Source organism: Podarcis erhardii (assembly GCF_964252035.2).
Source record: "Podarcis erhardii genome assembly, chromosome: 1".
NCBI classification, from domain to species: domain Eukaryota; kingdom Metazoa; phylum Chordata; class Lepidosauria; order Squamata; family Lacertidae; genus Podarcis; species Podarcis erhardii.
In genome coordinates, this window is record NC_138497.1 from 11366486 (window position 1) to 11383356 (window position 16871).

General features: G+C 44.6%; 1 protein-coding gene across 1 annotated transcript in view; it reads left to right on the forward strand.

Moving 5' to 3' along the window:
• Window positions 1–16871, forward strand: part of BRF1 (BRF1 general transcription factor IIIB subunit) — a gene marked incomplete at its 5' end in the record, with an annotated part of 190627 nt that overhangs the window by 41831 nt on the left and 131925 nt on the right. Inside the window, one exon of the mRNA XM_081861258.1 lies at window positions 13517–13548. Coding sequence (XP_081717384.1) covers window positions 13517–13548 — 32 coding nt within the window. The remainder of the gene's footprint in view (window positions 1–13516; window positions 13549–16871) is intronic.

Below are 16871 nucleotides of genomic sequence, written 5' to 3' on the forward strand. Positions count from 1 at the left end.
CGAAGAGCTCTAGTAACTGAGATAAGTTTACGAGATATCCTTAGAAAACACACACAACAAACCCTGATAATGAAAAGAGCACTTTCTGGGTTGTAAATGAGACTTGCAATAAGTGTTTGCCATCTACAGAGGATTAAGGGGCATAAAAGTTTGATGACGCTTCCGAGTAAAGATTCTCTGTCTTTGTTGAGAGTCTTCTTTTTAGTGGGAGGTTATATGCTTGTAATTTAGAAACCTTGATAATTGCATTTTTTTCACCTCCTTTGGAAGCAAATCTGCTCATGCCACTCGCCACTGAAATCATAAAGCTTTGAACTTTTAAATTTAATTGGTAAATAAGTGTCAAATATTGATTAAATAGGCCGGTTTGACTCTTCACAGATAATGGGTCTCAAAAACAAAATAATAGATGCTTTCATGTTTCCCTGAGAAGGGCATGTGTGTCTGTGAGTGAGTGGTTCCCTAAATTGCTGCTTAAAGATCATTCAAGTCTGGTTATTACAGACCTTGTAGCAAAACAAGAGTTCAGTTCATGGACAGACCAAATTAACGTCTATATTTTAAGCAAGCTTTTTGGAATGAAAAGGAGTTCTGTCTTTGTAAAATCCGTGATAGGCTATTGATGTTTTGGGCTGCTACAGTGAACTCTAGTTTACTTGACATTTTATATTATATAGTGTTTTAAGGGGTCACAGCACTTCATATACCATATTTCAATAATAGCAGGTCACGTCAAAGACTGATAAATCTTCACTGGTGGAATCCAGTTGCGCTTTTGCGCCTGTGAATGTGTTCCCTAAGGGGAAAAGGAGGAAAGTGGTTTTTGCCAATTTCCCCTTCAGCCCTTTGAGCTGCCATTCACCTGTTGTGCAGAGTCCTCTGGTGTCTTTGCTGGATCAAAAGCCAGCCAAGAAAAAGGGTGGGGGTGCAGTCCCCCCGTGGCTGATGGTTGCTTATTATTAGATAACTAAGACAGACAATTAGCCATTTAGTTGCTCATACCAGCAGTCTCTTAATTCTGCCATCAATTGGCACCAGGATTTTTCATGCACACTGCAGCATGTGTAGATGGTGCAGAAAAGTCCCATATGAAAGGCTGGTGAGGAATTGTCTTCCAAAACTTTCTTAACCAAGTTCTTTTGTAGCAGTTAGCGTACTAAATCTGTCCTCTTCTTCCTTGTCACAGCTGAAGATTTCATCATTCTACTGTTAGCATTCCCTGAAGGCTTCACTGTTCTTGAGCAATTCAACGGCAGCAAACTAATGTACATTTTATAGCAAAACCAATGTGATCTCATTGTTTTGATTAGGCAATACACTGCCAGGTACGGATATAAAAGATTATGATGCTTGATCACCTTCTAAATCTTGATAACTGTAGGAAAGACTGATGTTTTGTGGTTACTCTGCATTAGGGCTAAGTATAAATTTCCTTGGAAGAAAATGAGCACTGGCAGGTAAGTCCTGCTTCTTGTGTTCATCCTTGATTCATGCATTACTTCTGCTACTGTGTGATTTTGGAGCCTGAAGTGTAGTAGTGGGCAGAAGATAATGCTCTCTGGGGCTTCGCTCTGCTACTCAGTCTTAGACTGATTCTGCACTTCCTTATTCTACCCTCTGCTTGAAGAAGACTCCTAGGCCTGAGTGCCACATATCCAGGTTGCTTCTGGGGTTTGTTTTTGGCCTTCTGGCCTGTTCCAAAGCCCTGAACCATAATACATAGCAGGATGATATTCTGGCTTAGACAGGTGAGACCAGAGTGCCTTGCTGGCTGAGGCTGAAGGGAATGATAGATACCACTGTATTTGCTGTGATTTGTGGGTGCTGGGCTGCTAACCCTCAAATAATAGGTAACCTTTGGTCCTCAGGAAGTTGGTGGACTTCAGTTTCCAACAGCTTCAACCAGAATTGCCTATTGATTCATCTGCTCTCTGCAACTTCCTCCCAGAAAGTCCAAGCTTGTTTAGGATTTTCTGGCAGCAAATAACCTCACTCTACCAAAAAGCACGAAGGATTGTCTAAAGCAGGGGTCGGCAACCTAAGGCCCATGGGCCACAAGCTGCCCACGGGGGTTGTTTAACCGGCCCACGAGCTACCCCCCAACCGAGACGGCCGCTCGGCGAGTCCCCACGTGTTACGCTAAACCGACGCAGTGTGGTGCGGTGACTCACTTCTGCGGCCCCGGAAATTGCATCTGCGCAGACAACGGAAATCGCGGGTGCACGCGATCCAGCCCACAGAGGGATCTCCGCTGGAGTGAACCGGCCCAGGGGAGATAAACCTTGCCGATCCCTGATCTAAAAGTAGGAGTGGGGGCAATTCATGGGTGCAAACAAAAATATATCAAACGTTAAAAAAATCCACAGTGTGTCTGTTTTGTGCCACACTCCTTGTACAAATAAAATACTCGCGTCTCCAGTAAAACAAACAATTTAATACAAACAATTTAAAACATCTATATATTGCATGATCTACGCATGCCAATGTCCTTCTGTGTTCATTGGCACTGGCAGCAAAATGTGCATAGGTTTGCCTAATATTCTTTATGTAAATTGCTTCACAGGGAGAATGTTTATGTCTGGATTATAAAACACAAAAACATTCATGCTTTTGCCTCACAGCTATTTGAAGAACCTTCACTTGGTAGCGGAGAGGAGGAGAAGAAGCGTATTGCTCAGGGCATATAATTATTACCTTATGAGGCTGGGGAGATTACAATAAGATAATGTATGTGAAGTACTTTGAACATTGGGAAGCACCTTATAAAGGATAGTAGTAACAAGCATCCTGTACATTAATATCAAATTTGTTGTCAGAGCGCCAGTCTTGATGCAGCCAAAATGGCATCACTCAGATCCAAGCAGTGGTATCAGTAGGTGATCTATCAGAGAGCTCTTTGGGTTCCTAATGTCCAGCTGTTCTTATTTATTCAGCTTCCAGGTAAAACCTGATTTTGCAAGTTTGCATCCTTGCTTTTCCAACTGAGAATCTTTTTGCTTTCTTTTCCTTGTTTTTTAATAAGAGGATTTCCACCCCCACCCCACCCCCCCAGTGCAGGGGATTTTGATATGCAGATTTGTACAGTCTTCTGCAACACAGATACAGGCAGCCTCTCTGAGTCCTCATCCTGCAATCACAAGGAACAGCTCTATATTTGTGCTACAGCATTTTTTGCATGCTTTGCACATAAGCAACCAATCTCTCTGTGGTCAACTAATCTAAAGTTGATTCTGAGTGTTGTAACATTTGCCACATTTGTTATCTGATTATTTTTATTCTTCAGTTGTGCCATGTACTTGGGTGTTGATAGACTAGAAGTGTCAGTTAACGAGCCTAATTAAATAATTGCATAGTTTTTTGTATTAATTTTATTAGCTTTATGTTAATTAATGAGGGAGAAGTTTTATTTCTACTAGGCAGGTTATTCAGCTGTAACGCAGAGTGGAGTTTTTTGAGTGTTGGTTAGAGAACAATGATAAACAAGGAGACCTCATGATTTTTTGAAATTGTGAGGTGCAGACTTCCAGAAAGTACGTAATTGCTTCCAATCACTTGTCTTTACATTGTAGTTGAGTTGAGTTGAAAATCTTTAAAACATTGGGCGGGGTTATAATTCATAGCAGAAGACATGCCTTGCACGCAGAATCAGAGTTGGAGGGAACCATGGAGTTCATGTAATCCAAGCCTCTGCTCAGTGCAAGAATCTGAAGTTCAGGATGCAGTTACAGCATCCCTGAAGGATGACCGTTCAGTCTCTGCTTAAATACCTCTAGCAAAGGCAAGCCCACCACAGTCTGTTCCACTCTTGAACAGCTCTTGTTATTTCTCCTAATATTGACCTGATATCTACTTCTGTGCAGCTTCTATCCCTTGATTCTAGTTTGGCCCAAAGTGGCAACAGAGACAAAGTCAGCTCCAGCTTCTTCATGGCACGCCTTCAAATATTCAGAGACCTCTCCCCTTCACCTCTTCCTATTCTGTCTAAGGCTAAACAATACTAGCTCTGGCAACTGTTCCTACTTAATTTTCAGACTCCTTGCTGTCCTGGCAGCTCTTCTCTGAGCATGGTCCAGCTGGTAAGTGGCTGTCACCACACCCATTATTCTGCTCTTGTCTCGGGTTCTTTCCAGGCCCAAACTCCAAACATCTCCATCGGCCTCTCCCACCCTGCACCCCCAAATATTTTTATCCTGCATGCCTTTGCTTGGCTGCAAACTGTGATCTGCTGATGCAACCAGACACAATAGCATGAGGTAATCTGGAGGACTTTCCCCCTGCTTTTGTAGCCAGTTAGACATTTGCAGCTCGATTTGAACTCAGCTGTGTTTAGCGGGTGCCTTGTCCTTTATATAGTTCCTTTTGTGATGGGTATTATATGTCTTGTCTATAAATAGCTCCACCAAATGGCTTCACCAAAAGGGATAATCTTGCAAACAAAGGGGGCTTGACCTCATATGGGGGCCTCAGTCTTTGCACGGATTATATTGAACTGGCTCATACTAAGGGGGACAAATGTTGGTTTGTGTGCTGCATTCCAGCCTCACTAAAGACCCCAGATACTACTTGCTCCATCTTCCTGACCTTTTCTCTCCCAGCATGTTGCTGGGGATGAAGTCACTATTTCTGTGATTCACAGTCTCCCAAACCGTTTGTATTGTAAAAGAGAGAGAGAGAGATTAAAAACAAAGGGGTGTTTTTACAACTGCTTCCTATTGATAATTGCTCTCACAGCAGGCATAGAACAGGCCACCCCTTGGAAAGCAAATGACACATTTCCTCTTTTCTCTGGCAGCCTGGCATCTAAACATTATCTGACATTGCTGCAAGGGAGGCCTCAAATTTGCGCCCTGAACTTTTCTTAATCTTTAATGGATATCTGAACCATCACACAATGCTGCTCTGTGTGTATATGTAATGAATTTCTAGTGTTGTTGTCTTCCATTCAGGCATCAGTGTGCTAAGCTATTTCTGGCTCATCAGATTCTTTTCTTCAAGGTTTGTGTGTGCATTGTGTTTACAGTGAAAGTGTATGAACGTGATCCAACACACTCACTATATTGTTGTTGGGTTCCATCCAGATTTGTCGTTGGCAGCGCTTTGGATGCTCTTGCAGGCAGAATAGAGAAGAGGTGATTTTTGGCCAGTCCTCCTCCTCCCCCTCCCTCTGCCCTCAGAAATGTTCTCCCCTTAGTGGAGCAGCAGCCTCTGCTAGATGTGAGTTATCATTTGCAAAAGGAAGGAGCATAGAATTGTGGTGTTGGAAGGGAACCCAAGAGTCATCTAGTCTAGTCCCCTGCAGTGCAGAAATCTCAGCTGAAGCATCCATGACAGATGCCCCCGCCCCGCTTAAAAACCTCCAAGGAAGTAGAGTCCATAGAACTCTACAGTTCTATGATTCTGTGTTCTTCTGTGAGGCTTCTATACTGCTGGGACCTGTGGAAATAGTGTGCTTTCTCTTCTCCTGATGAATTATTTTTAATGAGGGCCAAGCCACTTGTCAGTGAATTGATCCAGAGCGTTCGGAAAGACTCTCATTTGCTTATGGAAGGGACTCACCTGGCGGAGGCATCAGCCTGAGGTGGTGGAAATGAAGCAGTTTTTTTGGGGGGGGGCTGTTCTCCATTTCCTTGCAGCCTCTCACATCTCGTATGTTGTTCTGGGGTGTCCCTGAACCTTCTGGGCAGCTTTGCAAGGAGCTGCCGAAATTGCATGCCCCCCTTCCTTCAGTGGGAGCAGCCTGAGCCGAGTTGCACATGGAGGGGCTCTGGATCCAAGTCAGTGCAAGTCTGTCCAGAAGTGCAGTGGTTCACCTTTCCCAGCGTGAATGGCAGCCCTTCATTTATAACCATGATAGCTCAGTTGGTTATAGCGTGGTGCTGATAACGCCAAGGTTGCAGGTTTGATCCCTCTATGGGACAGCTGCCTATTCCTGCATCACAGGGGGTTGGATTGGATCAGGGGTCGGCAAACTAAGGCCCAGGGGCCGGATGCGGCACACCGGGCTCGTTAATCTGGCCTGCAGACCCTGCCGCCCGCTTGGTCAGTCCCTGCGCTAAATCGGTGCGGTGCAGAGGATTCGACACATGGAGACTGACTTCTGCAATGCTGATGCAGCTTCAGATTGGCCGCAGGAAGCTCCTGCAGCCAATCTGAAGCTGCTGATGCCTCTGGGCGACACCCCTTCCTTCCCGCTGAGGCAGCTGCATATGGCCAAGAGCTGAGCGGGAGGAAGCGGTGGTGGCGGAGAGGCTGTTTCTGCTGCCCAGGCCAATGGCCTGGGCTTTGCGCCCCTGCGGACCCCTGGCCAAGGCAGAGGATGACGACAACGCTGCCGAAGACAAGGTGGCGTCGGCAGCTGCAGCGTGAGTGACATTGGCGTTGGTGGGGTTTCTCCTTTCAGGTGAGGGGGGTCCTTTGGGGAGGGGGTTGCTTTTGGGAGAGGGTGGGTCCGGTCCCCCACAAGGTCTGAGGGACAGTGGACTGGCCCCCTCCTGAAAAAGTTTGCTGACCCCTGGATTGGATGATCCTCAGGGTGCCTTCCAACTCTGCAGTTCTGTGATTCTATGAATTACGGAAGCAAGCAAGCCTGGCGTATTCTGAGATCAAACCTGCTCCCTGACCTTTGAGCGATTGAGAATCCTGCTGAAAGCCCCACTTCTGCCTCTGCATAACTCTCTCCATGGGTTTTCATTGTGACGCCAGATGCACGAGGTATCTTTAGGAACTTTGGGAATATATTGTTATATGTATTCTTTTTAAGCTGCAACTGGGCTAGCTGGAAGCAGAGCCGAGGCAGGCGAGATGATTTATTTCAGTGTATTTTGAAGACAGTAATAAAGCCTCGCCCTCTTGTTCCACTGGTAAAGCAATTGTCAAAGGGTGTGTCTGTGTGAAGGGTTTGTCAGAGGCTGGATGTGCTTGTACAGCCCATCTGAATTTGTGCGCGTCTTGCAACAAAGGATCTTTTGTCTCTCACTAGGCTCTTATACAAATTCTATGGCACTGAAAAAGGCAGGTTGGATATAGGATATGGATGTAGACAGAAGAACTTGGATCTGCCATCTTAAGTGTGGTTTTTTTTTTTTTTACAAGCTGTTGTGGCAGAAGTAAGGTCTTATGAAGGAGGGGGCATCTTTAAGCCCAGAATAGGATTGCAGCACCTGCTGACTCCTGAAATTCAGTGTAATGCAATACACACACACACACACACACACACACAGACACAAATAAATATTATATTCATGGAGATGTTTTGTATCTACTTAGAGCGGAGGCTTCTTGTTGAAGAGAAGTGGTTAAAGGATTGAGGTCGTATCTATGTCATACTTTTAAAGGATGTGGCTTCCCCCAAAGAATCCTGGGAACTGTAGTTTGTTAAGGGTGCTGGGGATTGTAGTATTGTAAGGGGTGAGCTATGGTTCCCAGGATTCTCTGGGAGAAAACCATAGGGGGAGTGGATGCGACTTGAGCTGTGAATCAGAAAGTCCCTGCTTTCTCTAGGTGGTCTTAGGGGAAGCTTCTCTCTCTCTCTCTCTCTCTCTCTCTCTCTCTCTCTCTCTTAGCCTCAGTCGCTCAATCTGAAGTAGGGGAGTAAACAATGCTGAGCTTCTGAATTTCTGTAAGCCTTACAGTATAAGGATTGCAAGTGGGTTATGTATATGAAGCACTGTGACAAATGTTATGTTTAATTATTTCATTGACAGTTTAGTGGAAGCAAAAGGGTTTTCCCCGCACACTTTTCATATACAGATAACTATTTATGGCGGGGCGTGTGGGGGGGGGTTATGTTCCGAGGCACCGCCTGTTTGAGTAAAGTAAGGTATATTTGAAACACCACTGAAAAAAGCCTGCAAGCACCCTGTTCCTGCCCTGCCCCGCCCCGTTCCCACCCCCTTTTGTGATGTTTATGGCTCATTTCCGAGTTAGATGTGATGCCCATATGCGCGGTCGTGCACCTATTGAATGCAATCAAATGAGGAGTTGTCTGTACACATAAGTTGACCTACAAAGTTGTTCTGCTTGAAAATTGTCACAAATTGGACACCTGTACAACGTCCCTTGTTTATTTACTACCTTAATCAATGTAAAAGCACCCTGATATTTTTCATAGAACAATGGGCAGCGACAGGAAACGTGTACAGAGGAAGGCAATCAAGATGATCAGGGGTCTGGAAACTAAGCCTTATGAGGAGCGTTTGAAGGAGCTGGGTATTATTTAGCCTGGAAAAGATGAGACTGAGAGGAGATATGATAGCAATCTTCAAATATCTTAAGGGCCGTCACATGGAGGAGGGAGCATGCTTGTTTTCTCCTGCTCTGGAGAGTAGGCTTCAAGCTGCATGAAAGGAGATTCCGACTAACATTAGGGAAAGCTTTCTGACAGTAAGAGCCGTTCGGCAGTAGAACAGACTCCCACGAGAGGTGGTGGACTCCCTTTCTTTGGAGACTTTTAAGTAGAGGTTGGATGGCCATCTGTCATGGATACTTTAGCTGAGATTCCTGCATTGCAGGGGGTTGGACTAGATGACCCTTGGGTCCCTTCCAACTCTGATTCTAGGACACCCAAGAGCACTGGACGCAAACCAGTTTACAGTTACAGTCGTACCTCGAGTTGAATGCGCTTTGGGTTGAGCGCATTCGAGTTGTGCTCCGCAGCAACCTGGAAGTAATGGAGCGCCTTACTTCCGGGTTTCGCCGCTCGCGCATACGCATACGCTCATGACGTCACGCGCATGTGCGGTAGCGGCGAAACGCAACCCGCGCACGCGCAGACGCACCGTCACGTCTTGAGTTCCATTCGGGATGCGAACGGGGCTCTGGAACGTATTCTGTTCGCATCCCGAGGTACCACTGTACATGGAAAAGGAGTAAACAAAACCCTTCCTGCCCCCTTTATGGCATTCAAGGTACGGAAACCTCTTTCTTAGCCTAGACTATTCCTCCCCCAATACAGAACCCCATTTGCTGGAAGAAGCTGGGATAGGAAGCTGATTCCAGTTCATGGATTGGGTGGGTATACAGTCATACCTCATGTTATGTTCGCTGCAGGTTGAACGTATTCAGGTTGTGTTCCCTGGCAACCCGGAAGTACCAGAAAGGGTTACTTCTGCGTTTTGCTGCTTGCGCATGCACAAACATGCAAAATGATGTCATGCGCAGAAGCGGCGAATCGCAACACGTGCAGACGCAGGTTGCGTTCTGCACATATTGCGAACAGGCCTTCAGAACAGATTCCATTCACAACCAGAGGTACCACTGTACTTTCAAATGTGTTGGGCAATTTTCTGCAAAACCCATCCCCCTTTGAATGAAAAAACTGGCAAAGCAGTATTCCACACCGAAGCGGTTTTCTTTCATTTTTCCAGAGAGTGAGGCAACTCATGACTGCAGAGGAAGTGCCAGCAGGTTGGCACAAAGCCTTGTAATGTTTGTGGGGACATTTCTCTAACCAATGGCAATTTTCCTGCAGGTTTCTTACTGGTTTTGGACCCCCCATAAGTGTTTTCTGGCTCTGAGTGTTTGGATATTGTCAAGGACACTTCTTCGGACACCAGCATTCTACCCTACCATGCATTGGAAATCTCATTGTAATAGGAATTATAATACCCGCAAACCCCCTAGTGTGATTTCCCTCCCCGTCATTGGATAAAGGTTCAGATTGTGCCAAGTGAATACCTCTCCCCTACCTTGCTGATAAGGTGTAGCTGTGGAATGTGCAGTATAACTTTGAAGCTCTTTGTGTTTTTTTGTTCCTATCCTTAAAAAAAAAAATAATCCACAGTATTTAAACTGAAATGTTCAGGCTAAGATCTACTCTAGTGTTTATTAAGTTGAAAGAAAGATTGTAATTATGGAAAAGGCAACCTTTACTAACTCATCAAAGCGCTGAAGTTTTCTAATACTTGCACAAGCTAAGAAAACATTCCATAATCTAAAACATTTGAATGAATGAAACATCTAATGTATGTTGTATTATTGCACAGTGTTCTGTTGGTGTAACTCATAGTCACTCTAAAAGCTGCTCCAGTCTTTGTGAAGATCTCTGAAACCGTGCAGTTGCAAAGTCTCGCTTTCAGGAAACTGAGTACATAAAAACAGTTGTCTGGCCCATAGGTGACCAATAGGCAACTGGGTTTTTGTGGCATCCCTAGATGGGACTAAGAGGGCCCATGGCCAAGTTATAGCATGGGGTTAGACTAGTGTCCCTGTCTCCACTGTGGTTGAACAAAGGCAAGACTGTTTCAAGGTACAGGGGGTTAGACAAGGTACATGGTCCTAGAGTTGGATCATCTCATCCTTGGAATTTGAGTTGTACTGTATTATGCTAACCAGAAAGATTGACTGTCACAGCGCTGACCAAAATGACATCCTTGAATCTCAGTCATCTTGGATGACAGGGCTAGCAAAGCCTTTTTTAGAAAGCCATTGTAGTGCAGTGGTTAGGATGCTGGGAGGCCCAGGTTCAAATTCTCTCTTGTCTGGCAACCTGCCTTGCAATACCCCCCAGGAAGTCAGGGGTCTCCTCCACGCAGCTCCCAGAAAAGTCAGGTAGGACCAGAGAACCGATGGCGCCCATCCTCAATCCTGGAGGTGATAATTCTGCCCTCCTGTTCCACAGCCCCACGTGGCCCACTGCAAAGATGTACCAGGAATTCCAAACAGAATGATCTCTGTTGATCATTGGAAACTTGGAGCTGGTGTCCTTGGGCAGGGGCCAGGATCCCAGACCTAAGCAGAACCGTCTGATGATGCCCCTTCCTGAGACCCTTCTCGTGTTTTTTTTTTCTGAACTGGCACTCCAAGCAGGTGGTTGGATCTAGCCACCCTTCTCATTTTTCACAATGCCCCCAGCCTATTGCCCATTCTGGAGCAATGTGGCGAATTAAAGGTTGTTGGGGGGGAGGGTAGACCCCCCCCCAGCAGTTCTGCTTGGAGCACTGTCACTGCAACCAGGTGAGCCAGAGCCCACTGGCAGAGAAGGAGCACAATTTACCCAGGGCCCCCTCACACCTGGAGCTGGCCCTGATGAAGTTCACGGGGTGCCCTTGGGACAGGATCTTTCTTTCTTTCTTTCTTTCTTTCTTTCTTTCTTTCTTTCTTTCTTTCTTCCTCTCCCTCTCCCTCTCCCTCTCCCTCTCCCTCTCCCTCTCCCTCTCCCTCTCTCTCTCTCTCTCTCTCTCTCTCTCTCTCTCTCTCCTCATTCTCCTGAACCTACTCCACAGATTGTTTTTGAAGATAAGGGGGGGGGGGTAGAGAACCATGTATACTTCCTTAGAGCAGCTGCATTTTCAGAATGAAAATGTAATAAACAATGAAAAATATTTTTAGATTACAATCATACCTCATGTTACGTCCGCTTCATGTTATGTTCTTTCAGGTTATGTCCTGCGGCGACCCGGAACTACCGGAAAGGGTTACTTCTGGGTCTTGCCGCTCGCGCATGCGCAGAAGCACAAAATGACATCACACGCATGCGCAGAAGCGGCAAATTGCAACCCGCGTGTGTACAGATGCACCGCTGAGGGTTGCACTCTTTTCATGTTGCGAATGGGCCTCCTGAATGGATCCCGTTCGCAACCAGAGGTACTACTATATATATTTTCCTCGTGGACAGGGACTTCTCTGTTTTTGTGATGAAACTGTGCAAAGTGTCGCATGCACAGTTAATAAGTGTCACGTCGAGCCATTTAAAAATCACACAATACTTGGCGAGTTGTTCTCAGAGATCTCCCTGGCAAAAACGCTTGTGCCAGACAGCAAGATCGGCAGGAGATTTTGAAATGAAAGCGAGATGTTATTGAAAGGAAATGTAAACCCGGAGGGAGAATGATAGCAGAAAGATGGATGGGATCCAAAGAAAGGTAACTCTTCTTTTGCAATCCCTTTGAGAAGAACCTGGCCAGAGTGCTTTGTGTTCCATGTGACTTAGACACACCTGGCTTTTAGCTGTTGGTTGTTGCTGGTAGAGGTTCCTGTGGTTCATTGCATCAATGCAATCTCTTGGTTAAACATTCCCCCCTATTAGTTGTTCCAGCAGGAGGGTGCTATTGCTATTTGGCTGATGTGAGGAAAGGAAGGAAGCATGTTCAAAGTTTTAATGTGTTAGCCGTGTCTGCCAAACCTACTGATAGCTGAGCCATGTTTTTCTTCTTTCTGAATTATAATCATTCTTCCAGGTCAAATGATTTGCTTTTAAAATGTGTTCACAGTAATAATTTCCCCGTCCTCAGAGGAGCACCCCTGCTGTGCCTCTGCTTGATTTGGGCATTCATTCATTGAGTGGGGACTTGCAGCTGAATAGAGGAGAGGCAGCTCATAAATGAGACTATGGAATTCACTACCACAAGATGGCCACCTCATGAGAAGAGAAGACTCCCTGGAAAAGACCCTGATGCTGGGAAAGATGGAGGGCACAAGGAGAAGGGGACGACAGAGAACGAGATGGTTGGACAGTGTTCTCGAAGCTACAAACATGAGTCTGACCAAATTGCGGGAGGTAGTGGAAGATAGGAGTGCCTGGTGGTCCATGGGGTCACAAAGAGTCAGACACGACTAAATGACTAAACAACACCACAAGATGGCTTAAAAATGGGGTTGGACAAAGTCACAGAAGGTGAGGCTGTCAGTGGCTGGCTACTAGACGTGCAGCATTCCTCCTGAGTACCACTTGCTGCGGAACAGCAGCAGGAGTTGGGCAATTGCTCTTGTTCCCCATTTGTGGGATTTCCACATCATCTGATCTGCCACTGCGGAAAACAGGATGCTGGCAAGGTGGGCCTTCCTTCTGATCCAGCAGGGCTTTTCTTACATTCTTACACTCTGGAAACCAACCTCCAAAAGGTGTCGCCAGCTGATACTCAATTATGGTGTGCCCAATACTTTTGAGCCCTTTCTCTGCCTTCGGGAGCAAATGTTTTGTTCCACTTGCTGTGGTGGTTTGTTAAAACAAAGTCACACACCCGCCCCCCGCAAACCTGCAGTTTGATGACGTTGCACAATGTGCTGGTTTTATCAGATGTTATTAGAAAAGGAGGAGTGTGTAGTTCTAAAATTCTGGGGTGAGGAGCAGACCTGACTCTCTTTTACAATAACCACATGTTGCATTTAGAAAGTCTGGGGAGCATGATTTGGTTAGAATTGGGGGAAGCGAATGGTGGGATCTGTGGCGTTCATAAAGCAACATTTCCCCTATAATTTGTTACTGTTAGCATTTAGTTCCAACCTGAAATTAGTGTTCTTTACTGACTAGAATATTGGCTTAAATGTCAGGCAACATTTTTCTTAATAAAACAGCAGCGAAAGATGCAGACCCTTACTAAACGCTTATGAATGAGTGGATTGTGTGTGTGTTTGGAAAAGCCCTAACCACCTTGCTTAACAAATCAGGATAAGGAGATGACACACCCTATTCATGTGCATTTGGAGCAAAGTGCTTTTGTTTCTTTTCCCAGCTGCCAATCAAAGAGCAGCTCCTCACGCCTGAGTATGTGCTTAAGTTCCTTAACCTCCACCACAGACATGCTGCTTGACCTCAGCGATCTCCTTCAGGTATTGTACTGCATCCGATTTTCTCCCAATGTTCTGCTCAAACATTAATCCTTGCAAGTGAAGAGCTACTAACGTGGGTGCTTATTCAGAAAGCCTTAATTATCTCTCTTTTTGGTTTAGCAGTGCTGGACAGGAAAATCACAGGGGTTGGAAATCGGGGATAATTGTTCTATGCAATTAGAGATCAAGTGTTTGGTGCCTCTCGCTCCCTTCAACAAATAACAAATCAACAGTTAGTATCATTGTGATGCTAATGAACTTGCTGCTGAGGCAGTGGCCCAAGGTCAGATTTTATATACCTGCCTCCCCCCAACCTGGTGCCCTCCAGATGTTTTGGACTACAACTCCCATCATCCCTAGCTAGCAAGACCAGTGGTCAGGGATAATGGGAATTGTAGTCCAAAAACAGCTGGAGACCCAAGTTTAGGAAGCACTGCTTTAGAGCAGCGTTTCTCAACCACGGGCTGTATACCCCCCTGCAGGCCCCATAGACTATTCCAAAGGGGCCACAGGTGAAAATCACGTAAGTGGAGGGTTCACGGCATGAGACTAGGGAGCCACAGAGGGAAGTGAGAAGTGAAGAAAACAGAATTGACTGAGAAAAGAAATCAGAAAAGAAAAAAGAAAACAGAGAAGTGGAAGAGAATAGAAAACAAGAGTAGAGTCAACCGAGAAGTGACCATGCTTCCCAGTGGATTTGTAAAAATTATAAATACGACATGTTCTATTTACAAGCAATACATTTAAATAGCTACCTTTAGCCACAGGAAGGAAACAAGGTTGGAAGGGGACCATGGTCGGAAAAAGGTTGAGAACCATTGCTCTAGAGTTTCAGACTGGTGAGGACTTTGCCAGCCCTACCTGGGACCATCTACATGCAGAGTAGGTTTTCTACCACCGAGATGCAACCTTCCTTCTACTCCAGGACATTTAAGTGGCGCAAGATTGGGGTAGCAGGGCATGTCATTTTATGGGATGAAGCTTAATTTTTGCAAATTTCATCAGTGATGAGACTTAAAAATTGTTTTTGGGTGTGAGGAATGCAAACCCGCTGTTATTTTTGTGACTGGGCAGCATTTAGCTTGTTAAGTCTACCGATGAAGCGCATAAACTGCTTTCGGAAAACAAACCAGTTTTTGTTTTAATCCTTCTGAAAATGTCAGGTGATGCTAAATAAATATAAATGTAAATCAATAATATAAGTGCAAGTACATGACACACATTTTCTAATGATTTCTATGCAGTTTTACAACTTTTCAGCACCCTTCGTCTTTGGAATTTGAAAGTTGGGAAATTCAGCATGCCCTATTGGGGTAGGCTTTTATGCACCATTCAAGCTAGCTTTTACTTGTTATGAAATTATAGAAACTGTGAAATAGAGGGCCATGGATCAAAAGGGGGGAGAAAATATTTTAGCAGGGTTGGCTTGAAAAGAGAATGATTGATACACATGGGGTTGTTGTATATTTTCTGAATAATTAGGTTGATGGTTGAATGAATTTTAGCCTCTGGTAGTTGGTGTTGCATGATAACTATTTGGACTAAAAGTGCACACGGAGTTGTCTGTAGAAGTGCATTGAGGATTGGCATTCTCAACGGTTATATATATATGTGTTGCATGTGTTTGATATGACCATCCCATATCTAAATATTCTATACACAACTCAGCTGGTAGAGGTTATTTTTGGCCTCTCCAGCTGTCTCTAGTAACTGGCATCCTCTCATCAACTGCGTGGAGCTTCAAAGAACCTTTGGGAATTGCAGTAATTTAACAAATTTTTATTCTTAAAGGGGCCAATGCTAAAAATAGACTCCATATAGCACTATATAGCAGAGGTGGTAGAGAGACATTGGGGTTTCATGGCTGCCAATGCTGATTTTTATTATATGATAGATAGTTATAGACGGAAACATTTAGCTCTTCTGGATTGTTGAATCTCTTTGACAGGTGGATTTATTTATATTCCCACTATTTCCCACCCTTTTCAGGTTCACTTTTGACATCAGCCTAAAGCATGGTGTCTGCTTATTAAATACTGTATATATGTCCATTTTTCTCCTCTCTCTTGCCTACTCTTTCCCCTCCTACTCTTTTTCCTTTTCTTAAAAAAATCTGTCAAAATGAGCAGCAACAGAAGAAAAAGTGGTGATCATGGAATCATAGGATTTTAGAGTCAGAAGGGACCCCAAGGGTCATCTAGTCTAACCCCCTTCAATGCAGGAATCTGAGCTAAAGCATCCATGGCAGATGACCGTCCAAACACTGCCTTAAAAACCCCAAGGAAGGAGAGCCCACAACCTCTCGAGGGAGACTGTTCCCCTGTCAAATAGCTTCCTAACATTTAATCAGAATCTCCTTTCTTGTAACTTGAAGCCACTGGTTCAAGTCCTGCCCCCCCCCCCCCCGAGCAGGAGAAAACAAGCTTGTTCCCTCTTCCCTCACGATCATTCCCACAGTAGGGCATGTTGAATCTTTCAGCTTTCAAATTCCAAAAATGAGCGGTCCTAAAAAGTTGCAATGTGATTTTGGAATTCAAAAGAAATTTGGGTTAGATTAATATAACATAGATTTGTTTGGTAAGTAAAATGTGTGTAAAAGTGCGCGGAAATAATTAAAAAGGATTGACAAGCACTTGCAGATATATTATTATTTTAAATTATTATTTAGCATTACTTGACATTTTCAGAAGGTAAAATTAAAACTCTTTGGTTTTCCGAAAGCGTTTTATGTGCTTCTTCATCAAAAGTGGACTTACCAAGATAACTGTTGTCCAGTTCCCCAAATAGTAGCAGATTAAAATTAATTACACCCAAAAACATATTTTTAAGACCCCTCGTTAAGAAATTTGCAAAAATTAAGTTTCGCTGCCTAAAATGACACACCCTATTTCCACGGGGCAGTTGAAGGTAGATCGCTCTGTGGGTGGAGGGGGAAATCCTGCTGGATCAGGTCCTTAAGTGCCTTTGCCTGTCTCTGTCCATGATGGTTATATGCTTAAATACAGACTAGGAGGAAGTGGGTGTGAGCGGCTCAGGCTAGTTACTAACCCACATTTTATGTAGCTTACTATAGCTAAGGGTTGAAATGTCAACTACTAATTAGGATGATGTTGATGACTGCTTGATGACTTTGCTGTTCGGTTTATGACACTTGTAATAATTAGCTTGCACGTAACTCTTTAATGTCTTGTCTAAAGCTGATATTTAAATTCTTAGATTTAGGAATTTAAATTTAAAGTCTGGATTTGCCAGACTTTCGAGAATTTTGTGGCCAGAGAAAAATCTATTCACGGTACGGCTTGCCGGGTAGATTTTGTTCACAA